This window comes from Mastacembelus armatus, chromosome 7 (assembly GCF_900324485.2).
Source record: "Mastacembelus armatus chromosome 7, fMasArm1.2, whole genome shotgun sequence".
Lineage (NCBI taxonomy): Eukaryota > Metazoa > Chordata > Actinopteri > Synbranchiformes > Mastacembelidae > Mastacembelus > Mastacembelus armatus.
In genome coordinates, this window is record NC_046639.1 from 9,022,254 (window position 1) to 9,041,331 (window position 19,078).

The following is a 19,078-nucleotide window of genomic DNA, read 5'->3' on the forward strand; positions in this document are numbered from 1 at the left end:
AGGCACTAACAGGATACCTAGCTTCTTTTTCCCTACCCCCATTTGCATCAATGATTTTCTTTCTTGCTCTCTCCTGTTCTCCTCATCTGTATAATTTAGATCCTGAACTGTGTGAACCCAGACAATGAAAACAGCCCAGAGATTCCAGTAAAGGTGCTGAACTGTGACACCATCACCCAAGTGAAGGAGAAAATACTGGATGCAGTTTACAAGAATATGCCCTATTCGCAGCGGCCACGTGCTGTTGACATGGACCTTGGTATGGCACAAACAGGCACTTGTATCCATGCACACACACAGATACAAACTCACAGTCCAGACACTCACAGATGCAACTGGCAGGCATAAAGTCCTTCACACCCACAGATTCATGCGTCAGAGAAAGAAAACCTAGCCATGTGTACAGATTATCAGTGCATTAGCGTGATAAAAGCTGTGTTCCACAAGCCCGGCCAGCCTCACTGTGCTGCTGCCAGACCTTCTGTCAAACTGACTGACAGTGTGTGGTGCATCCCACCGTCTGGCTGCTTTTGCTGCCTTGTAGTGTTGGTAAGACACAGTCGATGGAGTTACTGTGCATGTCTTTGTGTGTGCATGTGTTTTTGGGTGTGTGAGGTGGTTGTCTGGCTCACCCAGGTAAGAGCTAACAGACCAGCTCGCCAGCTTTGCACTGGGCTGCATTCACACACAGACTGCCACTTCGATCCTCGCCTTGTCTGTACCTTGCCTCCCATTGCCCTGTCCCTCTCATTTTCCCTCATTTCACATGGATGGAGAGAACAAAAGCCCCCACCTTCCCCATGCTGCTAATCATCATGTTATCTATCACTCCACAATATGGATCTCTGTCCATCTATTGACTTCTCACCCTTTCACAGATTCTTTGAAAAATAGTTCAGTGTGTGCATCTGTATGAGAGCCTGTGTGTTTGATTTTTTGTTTTGTTCTGCAGGGCTGAGTGTAGGTTAGACAGTTTTCAGAGGATGTAGTGCCAGGCGGGGATATCACGTGGTCACCTGGCAGAGATGCAAAGTAATAAAACCCAGTCAACAGAGGAGAAAATCAATGATCATTCCCAGCATGAGAGCCACAATGGCTGTCCACTTCCCTGTCAGCACCCTTATTATCATTTCATTACCCCACAATGAGCCATCAGCCACCAGCACATCTTATAGCCTCCACCTGTTTCCCCTGCTTCCTATTTTTTACTTTGGAAAGGAGGTGATTTTCTCATAGTTCGCCTTTTCATCCTGTCTTGTCTGCTCTGCTCTTCTCTTCTTTCTGACCCTGATGGGACGACTGCTGCGTATGCTAATGACACGCCATCTCCACGGCACAAGTACCAATTAAAGTGTGCAGCCTGCCTGCATATACATCTTGAAATTGCTTGTGTGTAATGTTTAATTAAGATGCGTGTCAGTCCAGCTCTTTGAGAGGAGTACACATGCCGAGAGCCGTACAACAATGTCGGCTGCTGATATCTACTCATTTGGGTAATGTGTGTAGAGAGCTCTCTCAGGGAGCTGTGCAGGGTGACGTTCCACCGACTGAAAGGCGAATTAAGTTTAAAAGAAAAGAGTTTTTCAAGAGTTTGTGTCATAAGGAAGTTGCACTTCTCCGTCTTAGCACAGCCCTGAAAGGTAACTGGTTCTCAACTAGGTATGACGTAAAGTACCTACTGACATGAGCACATGTGCATGTCACGTGGTTTTCCTAATTACAATTTAACAAATGACACCAAACCTCTCCACTGAAGGCTAACCACTATGATTTATTTTTTTGCACAGGCGTCCGTAATTCAGCATGTGTGTTTGTGTCCCCAGAGTGGCGCCAGGGACGAATGGCTCGTGTGGTGTTGCAGGATGAAGATATCACCACTAAAATAGAAAATGACTGGAAAAGGCTCAACACTCTCATGCACTACCAGGTAAATACACATAACATTTCTAGTTAATTCTTGTCTTAATTAACTCATTTTTTAAGCAGGAAAAGGTGTGTTTGAGTTCAGCTTATGCTCTGACTTTTATTATGGAAATTGTAGTACACACCCTTGCCAAACTTTAATGTTTCCTGCTCTTGACTTTTAGGCAGCCAGTTTTGACTTCCTCATTTGCATGCACATGCCTAGTGTAATCCAAGTGACTCACAAAATAGAGGACAATTACCATACAGGTGGCAGCAGAGATGAACTCTCAACATCTCAGCCGACACTTCTCCCTCCTCCCTGAAGAGAAGAAGCTGTTCCAGTCAGGAGAACAGCATCTCTCTCTCTCTCTCTCTCTCTCTCTCTCTCTCTCTCTCTGCACCATTGACTTCTGCACAGGCAGGAATTAGTCCTGCTGTGGCTGCCTCCTTCTGTCTCTTCACATGTAAAATTGGGACCTTACATCCCCACTATCTGAGCACCCATGGGCTCACTTGTTGCTCTTTGTTTAACAAAGACAAAAGTAGAGAAGTATAGAGGAGCAAAATTAGAGGTCAGCATTTTTCAGAATTTAAGGTTGCTGAAGGTGTGAATAATAAAAAGAGAGACCAGGAGGGAGTGAGAGGAAGCCAGAAAGAAATAATGAAGATGAAGAAAAGGAAAAAAGAAAGAACAGTCAAGGCAGAATGAGGAGCCATGCCTGCAGGTCATGAGCTTCTGACAGTGCATGCTTAGGTAGTTCTCATTAGTTAGCCTAAGGAGGCCATCTACTTAAAGATGTTGCGTGAGGGTCGGGTCAGGGATAGAGCTGAATTAGACCAGAGCTGGAGACCTGGGGATGAGAGCTGGTGAGGCTCAAGCCCTCACACAGGGGGGTAAAACCAAACTCAATTCCTAGCAAACGAAGCTGAATAATTTAAAAGATGTGTCATTAGAAGGAGGGATGTACAATAGTGTCCTTCACACAGGACTTGGCATTTTGCAGCTTTTTTCCCCTTTGACTTCCCTCCCTTGGATTCTGTCCTTACTTTGTTTTCAATTTATCACATTTTGTCCTGTTTCTCTTAAGTTTTTTCTTGCACATATTCCATCTTTTCTCCATCTTATCCACTGATAGGTAATGGGAGTTCTTGTTGCCTCCATTTCCTGTTTTTTCTGCTCTTGATCTCACCACCTTTGCTTATTCTGGTCTCTGCAGTGCTTTAATCCTTGATGAAGCATTGCAGTATATTTGCTTCCCCACCATAAGGGGCTTCTCTGTTGTTTTTTGCAAATCTTTGCGCCACAGTCTATCTGCTGTCGTTAGCCAAGGGAGATGCTACAGGGCACACAATAACACGTGTGTGGTTGACTCACTTATTCACTTGCTCAATAGCAGATCTTAGGACAGCTATTGATCACAGATCCAAGAGTCCCTGTGAGGAACGTAAAACCCAACACTGAGCAACTTCAGAGGAGATGGCGTCAGGCCGTGGGGCAACAGGAGGAAAAGAGGGGAAGAAAGGGGAGTGTGAAGGAATAGGGCAGTTGGTGGTATGAGATGAAAGTGAGATGGAATAACATAGACACTTGTGCATCGTTACAGTTTTGATGAGCTGGCAATGGCCCCTCTGTGTGAGCTTGTGTGTGTTTGCATCACACACCATGCCACTGCACTGGCAGCTGTGACAGCACATATGGCTGCCTATTACAACAAGGGACCACAGCTCATTAGGCCCCAGAGTGAGAGAAAAGCATGAAGAAAAAAAAAGGAAAGTGGTAAAGAGGAAATATTCAAAAGGGGTCCAGTGAAACTGAGCATCACCTTGAGTTTTGCTAATTCTCCCTCAGCAGAGACAAAGGGAACAGACAGAGGCATTAACATGCTCACAGCCTCCTAAGAAACCCCACTGGCTCTTTACTCTGCACATGGGAAATAATGGTTTACATAACCTGCATATGGAAAAACACACCTTCTAAGCTCCCTGCTACTCTAAAATTAAAAACATAAATGCACACATTTAAAATGAGAATCTGAATCTTTCTTGCACCTTCATTCATTGTCAGGGGACTAAACTCCTCCCATCTCATTTCTCTGTTTCTGCTTTTTTTTCTTTTTATAGTCCTTTTTGCATAGATGATAAAGATAGAATAAGATACTGTAGAAGCATACTCAATTATGTGCACAATGCATGTGCACATACACATACCCACATTGCACATGCTTAATTACAGACAAACAGACAAACCGAAGATGAGATAAAAGATTTTTGAGACTGAGCTTTTGGCTGACTGCTGATTTAGATCTTTCTTTGTTGTCAAAGCAAAGATTTTTGTCACACTTTCCTCTCTCTTCTCTTGTCTTCTGTTCTCTTTCATCTCAGTCATCTCAAGAAGTATTAGTATTAACCTTGCTGCTGCTGAATAGTATCCAGGGTGCAAGCAGGGATCCCAAGGAGTCATGCAAGCACATGAAGCAGACATCTCACAGATCGATTGAGAGAACAGCACATCAGCAGCTCTCATGAACCATACATTATAACAAACTGAGGTTGTCAGACTGCGTAGGCGATTTATAATAATTCAAATTGCAAACAGAGCCATGCTGTATTCACCAGGGCATGTTGTGAGTAATTACTTTGACGGTGTTTGAAAAAGTGTTGATTTATTACAGGTGGACCCTGGCTTTTTCAGAATATTAATACTTGTTTGCCCCATCCATTTGTGGGGACACATGGTCAGTGTATGTTTGGTCTGGAATATTATTCCTAATGTGCAATTAAGTGACAGTAAAGGACAGAATACTCCCTCTTTCACTTTGATGAGACTGTGTTAAAATAAGTAAAGTCAGTTTGGAAACTTCCATCCCCTGCTGCCCGGTGACCTCTGACTGTCCCGTTTTCTGCGGTGAAGGAACAGGGAGAGCAGACAGTGATGACCACACCAGGACAGCTTGCCAGCAAGCTCCTGTTACTCACCTTGCAGGCATCACTTGGGGCATTTTGGGCTATTTTCAACAGCCCCGGACGTGACAGATAGTGCTACATTGCTATCATTTCATTAATCTAATGCTGTGGATGTCTCAGCTCACTGGTCTATATCCTGGTCAGGTGGGAATGTGAAGATCTTTGCTAGAAGAATATTGTCCGGGTTAGTTTTAACCTGCACTACTGCAGCACCCCAAGTCAACTCTGCAAAAGCAACAGCTGTAGCGACTGTAAAAACTGATGCCGATTCTTCGCTCCCCTTTAAATACTGTCAGAAAAGCATGCAAACGTTTTTCTAAAAATACTATCATGTGTCACCCAGTAGAAAGTTAAATTAACACATTTCAACACTCCTCATATGCACGGGTTGTGTGTTTTCAAGCCACTGGGCAAAGTCGACAGATACGACAAATATCAATAAATATCATGATCTGAGTCCAGAAGAGATTGGACACCAAGGGGAATCAGGCAAGGACCAGGGCTGTGGATTGTGTGTGAAAGGCTGAGGAAGGAAAGATAGAGTCTGACCCACTGTCTGGTCAGCTCTGTACTGTTTAATGGAAGGTCTTATCACAGGCAGCGCCCACAGCTCTTATCACACCTGCCCACTATCAGTCCCACACTGGATTATCCCTGAAGGGCAAATCTGCACACCTTCAATCATTTACTCTATCACAAGCACCCATCTCTGCCGCAGCCTCTCTTTCAGCCATAAAAAGCAAAGAGGAAGAGAGAGAGATGGTGACAGAGAAGCTATTTCATGCTCCCCAGAGAAAATAGCAGCAGGAATAGCACATATAGTGGAAACTTCACGGAAGTCCACGCTATTAGTGTTAGAGCTGGTTTGTGCATCATCAGCCAAGAGGAGTCTATAGGATGGAGAAGCCATAGAAATTAGGTTTAGAAAAGCGGAGACAAATGAGAAAAAAACGCGAAGAGTCAGAGACCCTCCTTGTGGGTGGCAGTGAGGGTTAGAAAGACTATTTTTCATTTCCCTCCGAGAGGTCTGGGTGCCAAAGCTGCATCTCTAAGAGGATTCCTCCAGATTTCATCCCTCATTTCAAGTGTCTCTCCAATGTGGCCAGTAGAAGCCAGATGGAAACCTCAACTAACAGCTCAGCCATGATTAGTTTAGGAGAAAGGGGTGAGGACAGGAATAAGGGAAGATGAGAATTGATCTCAAGAGCAGAAAATAATTCTTTAAATATCCATCACATGACATACAGCAGCTTATTTTCCAACAATGGATGGACAAGAGCCATTCCTGCTAAAGCAAATAAAAAAGAATAATTTTCCATAGATTTATTGCGGTATTCCTTTTTTGTGCCTGGCATTTGCCTTTTGTTTATTTCTCTGCTGGAGTCTCATCAGTTTTTCTTCACTGGATCTGAAGCAGAAACCCATCCTCAGGGTAGGTGGTAAATGTCAGCCAACAAGTTTGTGGTGTTGGCTTTCAGAACTTCAAGTTTTGTTTGCTGTGTACTGTATTTTTGTAAAACATGATGTTTTGGTGTACTAATAGCTCTTAACATTTTAAAGATGAATTATCATTAAATTGTATTTTATGATTAATTAAACAGACTCTACAACTTATGAAAGAGCTCTGTTAGAAAGAGAGTTTTAAGGACATCATTTCTGGCAAAGGCTACATCAGTTTATCTCAGCTTATCCGAAGCAACTGCAGCACATCATATAGCGCCTTTTGAAAATATAAACACAGGGGTAAACGGATGAGCATGTCTGTTTATTCATACATGACACACCTTCTTTAACACAGACTCTCTTTCACTCTGACTCCATGCTGCTCTGACATGTTATTATTATACCTGCGTACCCCACTTTCAAACAAGATTTGAAGTGTACATGTGATGAGACATTCAGCATTGTAGTCTCCCTTTCTGACAGTCTCCCATTCCCTTCTCCTCTCTCTCTCCTGTCATCATGTCTGTAATGTTTGTGAAGGGGATGGCAATAACCGTCATGTTGAGTACAGCCATCATGCAGCACTCTGCTCCGCTGGCTGTGGTGGTGAACAGCAGGGAGCACAGATAGGACATGAAGGGAATGTGGCTGGTGGAGAAGTTTGGGTTATGTTTTACTCATGGGATTGTTCACTAAGGACGTGGCCTCCCCTCTTTTATTCTACCCTGAAACATCCATAGGTCCTTCTGGCCTATTTCAGATATGGAAATCATCAAAACATTGTGATACCATCGTGTTCATGATGCCTGCATCTCTTCACACAGGTTTCAGATCGCTGTGTTGTGGCTTTGGTGCCAAAGCAGACCTCATCATACAACATCCCTTCCTCAGCCAGCATATCGCGCGCCTCCATCAGCAGATATGGTGAGTCATTCGACCACATTGCTCTTTTTGTGGCTTTGACATTGATTACACTGATTGCAAAATGCCATACCGAATATATATTAGGCAGTTTTGGATGTTCTTGTAAGTATATTCAACACTTAATCAACTGTTAATTCCATGCAAATGTAATCTTGTTGCTGCACAGACATAATGTTCCTGTATTAGTTGTTGTTTCAGATATGAACAAAGCCAAATCACCAATCACCTTAAGCAATGACTGGCTCATTTTGGTGCTGCCATTTTTCTTTTTTTTAGCATTTTTCTCTCCCCAGCCATGTGTTGCAGTTTGCTTTACAGTTCAGGTCCAAATTCTGTTGGATGGTACAAAAAAGGAAAAACAGAGAAAGGAAAAAATGGAGAAGAGGGGCCAAGGTGGTAGTTTTTTCAGCTGTGTTCTATTATAATGAAGATGCATGGAGGACATGGTGGCTTGCTAGTTGCATGCACACATTGATCCTAATCCCTTTAATCAATTTAAAGTCTTATTTACAAATGCTTGAAACAGTAGATATCTGTGAATACTGAAACTGAACTTATATCTTGAGTATATGTTCGGTTAAATAATGTGGAGTGACTTTTGCAACAGAACTGATGATTATATATGATGACCTATGAAAGATTAGAGTACACACTCATTACCTTCTTTTAAACAGAACACCATAAAGTTTGTGGGGGAAGACAGGAAGATGAAAGTTGACTAAAGCAAAGTAAACAAATTTGCCCTCTGCTTCTGGAGTTACTCTCAAATATCTCAGTTATGAGGGATGTTTTAATCTGATTTGAAATTTTCAATTAGCTGCTGAGAGACTACTCTCTTGCACTTTGCTTTTACTGTTTTGCTGTTTTTTTTGTTTTTTTTTTCTTGTGAGTGCTCAGGCACTTGAGTTGGATGTGCATGGCATAGAAAGCAGAATCACTGCTGGCATGAGCCCGTCGCTCATCAATCATGTGCTGGCACAGCAGGCACAGCTGCACCCCGACGCCTGCTGATGGATTCATACCAATTTAACGTTCAACACTTAGCATCTTGACTCAATTTACACTAGCAGCACACCTCCTCTAGTCCAAAAATAAGCCCAAGCACACTCCCCTGCTGGCTGTGTCCAGGAGCTACGGACTGCAGCATGGGAGAGAAGGGCTGTGGGTTGCCGCTTAGTGTTAGAGAAACTGCGAAAAGGCATAGGATTCAAGGAGAATGGAGGGGATGAGGAATTAGCAGAGGAGTTAAAAATGACTGTATTAAGATGGGATTTGGAACCTGAATCCACCCTTGCACGTAGCCACATATATTCAGATCCCCTTATTGAAGCCCTGCTCCTTTGTGGCCACTCCAGAGGTGCCAGTTGGTCTTATTTGAAAGGTGTACTTGGCTGTATTGGCAGCAAAAATCTTTGTTGTTCAGCTCAGACTTTGAAGCCAGGTGAGAAAACCCTCAGTGGGACCCTCAGATCCTGAATCTCCAGAGAGCCAGCTGCCAGGGGTAGATGCTGGCTAATTAGGGAAACTGAAACCGGCATCATTCCGACTGAGTGAAGAGCAAGGAAGCAGAAATACAAGAGCAGAGACGACAGGGATGTATGGATGAAGGAGGGTGGCTTCGCGCTTAACAAATTAGGGATCATTTGATGGATTGATGAGAGTGTGACAAGGATGTTTTCAACATGGCACTGGCACAATATGGCAGAGAAGAGCCTATTATGAGAGCTTTTAACAGGAGCCAGGCACAACCATGTTTCCTTCAGTGATTATATAAGCAGGAAAAGACATGAGAAAATAAATGAAGAAGCAAATATTTCAACACAGAGTGGAATGAATATGTAGCATTTTGTAAATATATCTGTCCTGCCCACTGTAGTTAATGCAGGTCCTGTTATGGCAAGGTTCTGTTAAACCCCACCTTGTGTGCCATCGAGGATTTTAGTTTTAAGAGGACTACTGCTAATCAGCATGGCACCAGGGACCAGAACCTCCCCTCCCTTTCATTACTTTGCTGTTCTATGAAATTATCCACCACTGCAATTTCCTTTACACCATGGCTTAGAGCAGGAGGCGCGCTGAGGATTCTGTTTCGTAATGAGTTACAAAGGGGAGATGGAAATGAGCAAAGGGTTGTGTGTGTCCGTGCACTTGTTTGAGGTATGCGAGTGTGCAGTTTTAGATCTACTGTATGCTTAATTTACATGATGCTGTGCCTAAGGGAAGCTTTCATAACGACAGTCATTTAGGCTTACTAATAATTCTGCATCTCCCTCTCTCTATAATTTGTCATTGCTGGACAGACTCTTCGTTCCGCTACACAGGCAGTCCGGACAGCCTCCGATCACGCGCTCCTATGATCACTCCCGATCTAGAAAGTGGTGTGAAGGTGTGGCACCTAGTGAAGAACCACGAACACGGAGACCAGAAGGAAGGAGACCGTGGTAGCAAGATGGTCTCTGAGATTTATCTGACCAGGCTGCTAGCTACCAAGGTGCCTCATTATCCCTTCATACATTTCTGTGTGTCAGCATATATGTATTTTTAGCAGATGCTCAGTTATCTAATATTTTTTATAATTTTATTTCAGGCTTTGCTTTTTGAAGCATATCTTGTCTCTTGTTGTCAGTCAATTGGTAATCTCTCTGTACTCTCTTTCTCTGCCTAGGGTACGCTACAAAAATTTGTGGACGATTTATTTGAGACATTGTTCAGTACGGTTCACAGGGGGAGCACTCTACCTCTGGCCATCAAATACATGTTTGACTTCCTGGATGAGCAGGCAGACAAACACGGCATTCATGACACAGATGTACGTCACACATGGAAAAGCAACTGGTAAGGACACAATAGTGATATCCCATGCATTAGGCTTTTATAACATATCATAACTGCTCTAATGTCATAATCAATCCATTTTTACTATGGTTTTAAAATAAGCCGAATTTACTGTCTGCTGACAAAGTGAAAGTCCCTGTCTCTTAAATTCCTCTCTTTGTTTCTGTTTTTTCCAGCCTTCCGTTGCGATTCTGGGTGAACGTAATCAAGAACCCACAGTTTGTCTTTGACATACATAAGAGTAGCATCACAGATGCCTGTCTGTCTGTGGTAGCTCAGACTTTTATGGATTCTTGCTCCACTTCAGAGCACCGCTTAGGCAAAGACTCCCCATCCAATAAGCTGCTCTACGCTAAAGATATCCCCAATTACAAGAGCTGGGTAGAGAGGTAGGAGCTGATGCAGTCATTTTATACAGTATTCTGATCCCCTCTGCCACATCTTTTTGTATCCTCTTACAATAAAAACTCAGATCTCTAGAAGAATTGATTTATAATTCTCTCTCTTCTTGCATATACTTCTCAGTGAGATTCTGTAAAAACCTTTTGTTAGCAGTCATGCATTGTTAGTAAAGGCAATATAATTATTAAAAAGTTAGGGCTCAGATAAGCTATTATACTGACTCAGTGATTCTCTGCCAGTCATGCCAAATGTTGCCCTCGTCTGTGTCACCAGGTACTACGCCGACATCAACCGGCTGCCAGCCATTAGTGACCAGGACATGAATGCCTATTTGGCAGAACAGGCCAGGCTCCACTCCACAGAGTTCAACATGCTTAGTGCGCTCAATGAGATCTACTCTTATGTTAGCAAGTACAGTGAGGAGGTTAGTGATATGTGCACACATTAACTTGCCCATTCATACCTAACACAAGCACAACTGTTTCCATTCTGGACCAGGCATTGTCATTTATCAAATCCAGTTTTTCTGAAATCTGAAGGGCAGTCTGCATGTCAGCAGCCAATGGCAAATTCCTCTTTAATGTATGTCTATTTATGGGCAAATCACACAAAAAGTGAATGATGAATATGTGATAAATGTGGCTCATTGTGCATTCTCCAGATTCACGCAATTTATGAGGGTCAGTTTTGCACAAAAACTCCTGAGCAGGCACAAAAGCCACAAGTGTATTTGAGGCTGTGGTAAGAAAAAGAAACGTGATCATCTCAGTGACTAAAACTAAATATCTTATTGACAGAAAGCGAGCTGTAATTACTTTATAATTGAACACAATATTGGAGCATTTTATTATCACACATAAGAGTACCAAACAAAAGGAAAATGGGAAATTGTATGTTTTACTAATTAAATGAAAGACTTTTAGCTCCCTAATCTATTGAAGTACATCCATTCTGCTTATCGGTCTTCCTTTCTCTCTCCCCTTTTGCTTCACTGCCTTTTTTTATTTTATGGCTGCTGATGTGCTGTCATTATATATTTTTAAATGTTGTTACTTCATCACTGAATATTTCTATCCAATATAATTTCTTTTCAGAGCTTGTTGATCTTCTTCCCTCTTCTGTACTACATATTGAGCTCTGTCACTTGCACGTTCTACCTAGAGAGTGGTTTCAGGCACCGACTGCGTAATGAGCCACTGCCTTAGTAAATCAGGCGCTAATTACAGGCAAATTGTGAGCACAAATAAAATGAAAGGTGTGCCACAAATTTGCCCCACACTGCAATGTTCATATAGCTTGCCCTGGGTGTTGCTAGACTGGCAAAGGTTAGTGAAGCCAGCTCAGACACTTCAGTAGACTTCCCCAAAGCTCAGAGGTCTAGTGAGACCCGAGCTTAACAAGGCAGCATGTCTGATCTGTGCAGAAGAAAGAGAATGTCTACAAGCTCTCAGCCTGCTGCTATGTCCTTCTGCCTGTGCTGAATTAGTGTGGGTTATCAGTTAAATAGGGCTGTCATGAACAAAATGATAGGTGTCACATGCAAATACACACACACACACATACCATTAGATTGCAGGAAGGGAGGATGACAGGGAAGGAGGAGAAAGAAAGAGCATTTATGGAGACATTCTGCTTCTAATGTCAGCCCATCCTCTGGGAAGCGTTAGCCTGACCTTTATGTTGGGCCACTGTATCTCTCACACCCCTCACCCCCCACTCCTTGCTTCTTGTTTCCATCCATCTTCCTGTACATTGCTTCACTTTTTACCTATTATCCAGTCAGCTTTCTATTTGCTCTCCATGGATCTCATACACATATTTTTGCTGCCTCTGCAGTTGTAGCTGTTGGATGCACACATGAATAGAGGCACAGTATGCAAACTTGCTCACTTTGCACACATGTATTTCACACATGTACCCCATCAGTCCAGCAGTATCTGCTGTCTCCCAGGCTGCAGCATGTAAAACCTCATCTAGCACCGTTAGTGGTTGTTCATTGTTACTCAGCCCTTAACAAAAAGCTGTGTGTCAGGCTAACCAGGCCAGAGCTGCAGCCTACTTAAATGGATTTGGGAGATGGCAGTGGGAGCTGCACCTGCATACAGTGCTACAGATTAATAATAGATTGCTATCGGGCCCGATGAAGAGGAGGAAACACTCTGCTTGTAGCTGCCAGCCTTTAAGAGCACTTAAGCTGATGAGTGGAAGATGGTAGGTGGGCAGATAGAAACCCTGTTCTGCAACAGGACAGGCAGCAAAGGTTGCCATGCTATGCAAAAACAGAGAACTAGAATGTTGCTGACTTATACAGACAACATGCAGTCAGTCAGTTTTTACTGCATTATAGGTTGGAGGCCTACAAGCCTGCCAAAACCAAAATCAAAATGAATTTTGTGGTTCTTATTGGATGCAACAGCCTAGAAAAGATTTTGGCAATAAAATAACATCCACCGAGACATGATACATAAAAAATGTATGACCACAAAAAACACAGTACAGTACTCTGCCATGGCAGTGGGTAACCTGGGAGTTAGGTTGACAAAATGTTAGAGTATTAATATGTAGGATTGATGTGTTTTCATATCTTTGCTGGCACAGCCCTTGAGTGACACTGAGTATGAATAAGTGACCTGACCAGAAATAATATTAATTTAATAATAATTCATATTCATTATTTATTATTTAACTATTAGCTTAACATTTTATTTCATAACAGGGATCGATGAATTATTTTGTTTTTGTATCAATTATTGAGTCAAACACTACATTCCAGTATAGTACACAGCAGCAAACCAGAATTCATATTTTGAAACAAAGGCTGCAACATTTGGATTAAAGGTGATGAAGACATTACCCACACTGTATTCATTTATTTTTTGTTCTTTTATAGTCATATTATAGGCCTCTGCCATGTATGTAGGTGTCACTCTGACACAAATTTGTTCTGACAAGGCAGCCACTAGATGATAGAAGAAGAGAGCCTGTCTGAATCCCTTTTGAACCTGACTTGAAAAATGTCAAATTTACAGGTTGGGGGCTCAGAAGATAAAACAAGAAAGGCTAATGCACAAATATTTCTTGATGTTGTCAACGACAGTGATGTAATTCTTTTATTTTTCTTTCCTGTACATACAGAAACATAAAAACACATACTCCGCTCTGTAAAGAAATATGTGTGTAATTGTAGGCATTGTCAGATCAAATTCTATAAATGTATCATAACTGTAACATCTTATGGTGAAATCTGACCAGAGTGTCTCATTCTGTACAGATCACGGCAGCTCTGGAGCAGGATGAATCAGCAAGGAAGCAGAGGTTGGCATATAAGGTGGAGCAGCTCATCTCTGCCATGTCCCTCGAAAGCTGAGTGTGACATCCACTGATAGAGAGAGAAAGGAAGAGAGGGGACCATAGTTTCTATGGGACCTCTCAAAAAGGTCCCACATTACTTACCTCTCATTGTGGGAGCTCTGACCACAAACTAGACCTGGGACCTCTGTATTCACAGCTGGACTGACATACAACTGCTTTAATTTCTACTGTAATTCTCCTTCTTTCATTCCATGATGGCATCAGCCATGGGCCCACAGACTGAGACAGAGGCCCTGCAGCTAGAGCTGATAATGGCATAAGGAAGGAACATCAGCAGAAAAGGCAACAATATGGCTTGTATTTATTTATTTGTTCCTTCTTTTTCACAAAGGAAATTTTGTCTCAGTTTGTCAGGAAATTGTATGTTGTGCATGTATGTGTGGGAATGACATGTGCATGAGTGTGTGTATGTGTGTGAGTGTGTGTCATGCTGAAGAAGACTCCTGCAAAGACTGTGAGAACAAACGGAGAAGCAGATGCATTCTCTGCCTCGTCAGAAACACACACGTGCAAGTGTGAAATGAAGAAACAGAAGCAGAGGAGCAGATCTCATGTTGGACAGCTTGGTTTGCATTCAGATTTCTCAGATATTTATTTTTGTACTTGTACATTTAAAGATTATCAGTTACAGTTGAAATATCCACCAAGGGTCCCATAAAGGTCGCTGTATAAAGACATTAAGAGTGCAACACTACACCCACTCAGGGTGGTGGGGTAGTAGAAGTCTTCTCTCACTCCTTCCCTATTTGGACTGATGCTTCACACAACATGGACTAAACCTCTGCCCTTTTTCTAATCAGAGGCGTACAGGAAGTCATGAAATCTCCTGCTCATTATATAGGAGTCAAAACGTCCGCAAGTAGAGTCCACAGTTCAACAGTTCAGCCAGCATGCTTGTATGTTAGGAGATGACCTTAAATCAGCATCACTCTGACTGTCTTCAGCAGTTAAGTCAGCTGCGTACACTTGCCAATCAGTGTATGTGAATGTACAAAATATTTTTATTTGTTTGTTAGTATGTCTATTTGAGCTTTGCAAACAGAAAGTGGCTCAGCTGAACTGAGCTCCACAGATATTTGCAGCAGCTCATCAAGTGAACAACTCCATTTGTCCGTCCTGGCCACGGCCCATCCAGCTGATTATTTACCCTAAATCACTTTTTATGCTACAGGATTGCGTGAGGATTGTCTGCATTGTGGCTGTCACAGCTAGCAGTTGATAAGAGACCAAGAGAGCAGTTGGTTTCTGTAGGCTAAAACTCTCCATTATATACTGTACCTACTGTGTGTATCTATTCGGAAACCTATCAACTTTTGCGTCCTTTGCATGCATGTCGTCCCACATCAAAAGTGTTTTAAGGGTCCATCTTTGATCAAGTGCCAATGAGTTGTGCCAGCTCTAGTTGGCCAGTAGAAATGTTAATTCATCTACCACCCATGTCTTTACAGAGACAATAAGAACCCTATCAGCATGGGTCTGGTTTGAGTGCCAAAAGATCCTGTTGTTTCAGATTGTTCACTAATGTGTCAAAAAAAAATAAAAAAACAAAAAATCGGTTTATGCTTTACAGAGGGAGCAAAGCTCTCATATTGGAGTGTAGAGCCGGTTAAAGCTGAAGGCGTACAACTGGAGCAGTGAGTTTAGAAACTCTGAAAGGTACGGAAAAAAGAGATCTTTGAATTAGGAAGAACTCGACAGACATAGGGCAGAGTATGTTTCATGTTATGGGGATGATTCTCCTGACCTAAACCAAACAGTCACAAGCTAAAAGGCTGATGTAAACTTCCATCCTTCTAGCTGGATGACAACAAACTGTAGATTCCGTCCTCTGGATAGATGATTTCATCTTCTTCCGAGATATATGTTTGCTCTTTGTTTACATCAAGTACTTGAAAATAGATAGTATTAAAGGTTTGTACAGTATACTGCAGTTGTGTGTTGAGAGCATGATAAACACCAGTAGTGGGTGAAAGGTGCTTCTTTTCTCTGTGGCCTTAGATACCCACCTGCTTAGTGTTCCTGATCTTACTAGTCCTTGACTTGGGCACAGTCCTTTCATTGCTTGGGAACCTAGTGGTTTACCCAGTGAATACCTGGCCCTGGCGCTCTGCTGAGAATCGTCTTACCGAGATAAAGTAAAAGGAAAGGTGAAGAGGGTACAGCCTGGCCCAGGCAGACATTGCCTCGCTCAGCACTCGGCTCGCCTGAGCTGTCTGAAGAGAAGTGTTGAGAAGGGAGGAGAGGGGGAGACGTAGAAAGGGAGAACCCCTTTACCTCTAGTTTCCTGCTCTGGCTTTGAAGCTGCTCTTTGATCTGAGTCAGTTGTGTGCACAGTGTGATCAGAAGATGAAAAAAAAAAAACATCAAACTAACAGGCAAGGAGAAATGTAGAATGAGCCGATGATTGACATGCCATTGCTGTGTCTCGCCAGTAGGGGGAAGAATTGGGAAAGAACAGCCGTTAATTGTTACCTTATCTGAAAAAGCACCTTCTCGCTCCCTTATTGGACATCTCTAGGTACACAGTGGCACAAATATACAGTATGTCCACAAAACATAAAGCTTCTTCCTTTTAATTAATGTGTCTTCCCAATTTCAGCAGATAGAATTGTAACCTTCTCATACCTCACATTTCCTGTATGGACTAATGCTTTTTATCATTTTAACAGGACCTAAATGCCTTTTTTTTCCTTTTCCAAGGGATGAAATGTATGTCCTACCAACTCCTTCCAACATGAGCTCCCCCATAGTAAAAAATTGTGATGAACATAATCAGCAGAACACAAATTAGTTGAAAGTGGCTTTGATTTTTCTCTCCAAGATCATTTATATCAGGATTTTTTTTTTTTGTCTTGTGTGAGATTGTTGCATGCATTTTAATTCATGCTTTAGTTCTGCCTGGTATTCTGTATTGATCCATGCTGTCATTAGTCTAAGTGCAGCTCTTCCCAAAAGCCATTTGTAATACATCTTAAATCACAGCTGAATGCACCTTTTTTGTGTGTAGGAGATTTTTTGTGTTACGGAATAATAACTTGTTTCTATGCTGTTTGTTCATTTCTGGGAATGTTTTTTTAATTCAGTTGACACTGAGTGGAGGAAAGTTTGTTTATTCTTTCTGCAGCGCAGAATCCCATTTGACTGCCGGTTGTTTGAGATATGCATAGTTGCTCATAAACACAACCTCATTTCAGCTCAAGCTGAATGCACATTGGAGATGCTTTGTGCACTCTTTTGCTCTCAGTGTACTGTGCTGTTGAGGAGATGGTTTTGACTGATGCATGTCATTCCTTTTACAAAATAAGGCATTTAGCAAGCAGTTTCTGTTTGCTTTATGCCATCCAACAGAGGAACTGAAATCCAGATCAGTGTATTGCTCTCAAGTCAAGATATCACCAAGTATAAACTTAGTATCTTTCTTTTTTAAACACATTGTAAACAAACCCTTTGTAGACACTGGAGTTCTGTAAAATAGTAATTACTGGCATTGATAATGATGATAATAATAATGGCTGTCTGTTCTTCTTGTTTTATAAATGTGTTGTGAAAATTGTAAGAAACTTAAAGTATTTAAAAAAAAGGTTGCTCTTGTTTTTTTTTTTTTGTTTGTTTTTCTTTTAATTTGGTTTGGTTTTGTTATGATAATATATTATTGTGTACCTATTGTAAATATGAAGCACACCTATTTTGCAAGCCAAGGATTCACTTTGTACTGTTGTTATATATAAATAAACTTTGCTGGTTAAAAATTGCATAGAGCCAAAATCTGTGTTCATGTCTTTTTGTTGAGAATCTTCCCAATTTTGGCAATTAGAAAAGACAGAATCATCTATCTTAATGTCATTAAGATCTAAACCTTGAAGCCTAACTTGTGCAAGTCCATCTAGTTTTTAAATTTCTCATTTGCAAAGTACCCTTGGGTGTAAAGAGACCTACGACTGCTTTACTTTGTCACTGAAAGAAACATGGCTTTTCTCAGGCGCGTTCTGGAGCTCTAAGAAGCATCTATTTTCTTTGACCTATATGTGGATTTATGGACCTGTACTCGTGATATTCAGCAGAGATGATGACATCCTCTGAAAGTGTAAGTCACACCGAATATAAAAATCCATGTGTCATGTCTGTGTGAGTTATGACTCTGAGAAGGAGTACAATTTTGAAATGCCTTAAGTGTGTGTCACTGCCACTGTTGATAAGGTGCCTCAGGAAGACATGGATCACAAAACCTCCACCCTAAAGTGATGCCAATCCTGGCTCATCCCCAAACTCCTGCAGTATGGAGGCACAAAGGTCGTATTTCTCTCATCCCTTTCCTCTTTCCTGCTCAGTACCTGGCTACTGACTAACAGAATGACCCACAACTGTAACTATCTGAATTGTTGTTATTTGTCTTTGTGCAAGTCTGTTTGCTCAGACTGAGCTCAGCTTCTCTGCACCACCACAGGGGCTGCAATCACATTAGTTTGCTAATGGAGTTGTGGGTCAGTGTGTTTAGTTGGGATGAAATGATCCTGAGGTCAGTGATTTCACAGATGACTACTGCAGATGACCACTGAAGCAAGTTCATACTTATTTTCAAATAAGTAATTATTGGATGCAGCTTTGATTTTCTGGAAAGAGAACAGCAGAAAGAAGCTGAGGAGTGGGCATAAAGACAAAAATCACATGCTGATCCATTAAGTGTACATTTTCAAGAAAGCCCTACATGCTTTGTTTGTAATCACATTCATATAGAAAGAGACATATAGACAGAGGAGTGATCATTCATTCATTCTATATGACACTAATGTAGTCTCACATCTTAGTGTGGTGGAGAACTGGTGCTAACTGATCAGTATCCTGGTGCACTCAGTATATCTAGCAATATGTATACTATATCTTGAGTCCCTTGGCCACCCTCGTCTTGTATTTCCTCTAGGGAAGACCTAATCCCTACTGCTTCTAATCCTGTACTACTGAAACCAATTCAAATCCATGGGGGACTTAACGCCCTGTAATGCCTTTACAAGTAGTTGCATAAAGCTGACATCCCATTCGTTCTGGGTACGGTTCTCAGCCTGGATTACTAACCAAATTCTTAAATAATTAATGTGAGTCGGCAAAAGAGGACGCCAGGGGTGATTTCAACACCATTTCAGAAAATGGTTGGGTATTAATTTCACAATTAAACAGGTCCTGATGTCTTGTTTAGACCTTAGTCCTTCTCATTCTAATCGTGATGGTTGTTAAATCT

General features: G+C 41.8%; 1 protein-coding gene across 1 annotated transcript in view; it reads left to right on the plus strand.

Moving 5' to 3' along the window:
- Positions 1-17,598, plus strand: part of plxna2 (plexin A2) — a 154,902-nt gene extending 137,304 nt beyond the window's left edge. The window contains exons 25-32 of the mRNA XM_026333736.1: positions 100-259; positions 1,824-1,927; positions 7,137-7,236; positions 9,537-9,727; positions 9,902-10,071; positions 10,248-10,460; positions 10,747-10,897; positions 13,745-17,598. Coding sequence (XP_026189521.1) covers positions 100-259; positions 1,824-1,927; positions 7,137-7,236; positions 9,537-9,727; positions 9,902-10,071; positions 10,248-10,460; positions 10,747-10,897; positions 13,745-13,840 — 1,185 coding nt within the window. The 3' untranslated portion in view covers positions 13,841-17,598. The remainder of the gene's footprint in view (positions 1-99; positions 260-1,823; positions 1,928-7,136; positions 7,237-9,536; positions 9,728-9,901; positions 10,072-10,247; positions 10,461-10,746; positions 10,898-13,744) is intronic.
- Positions 17,599-19,078: the final 1,480 nt, after the last annotated feature.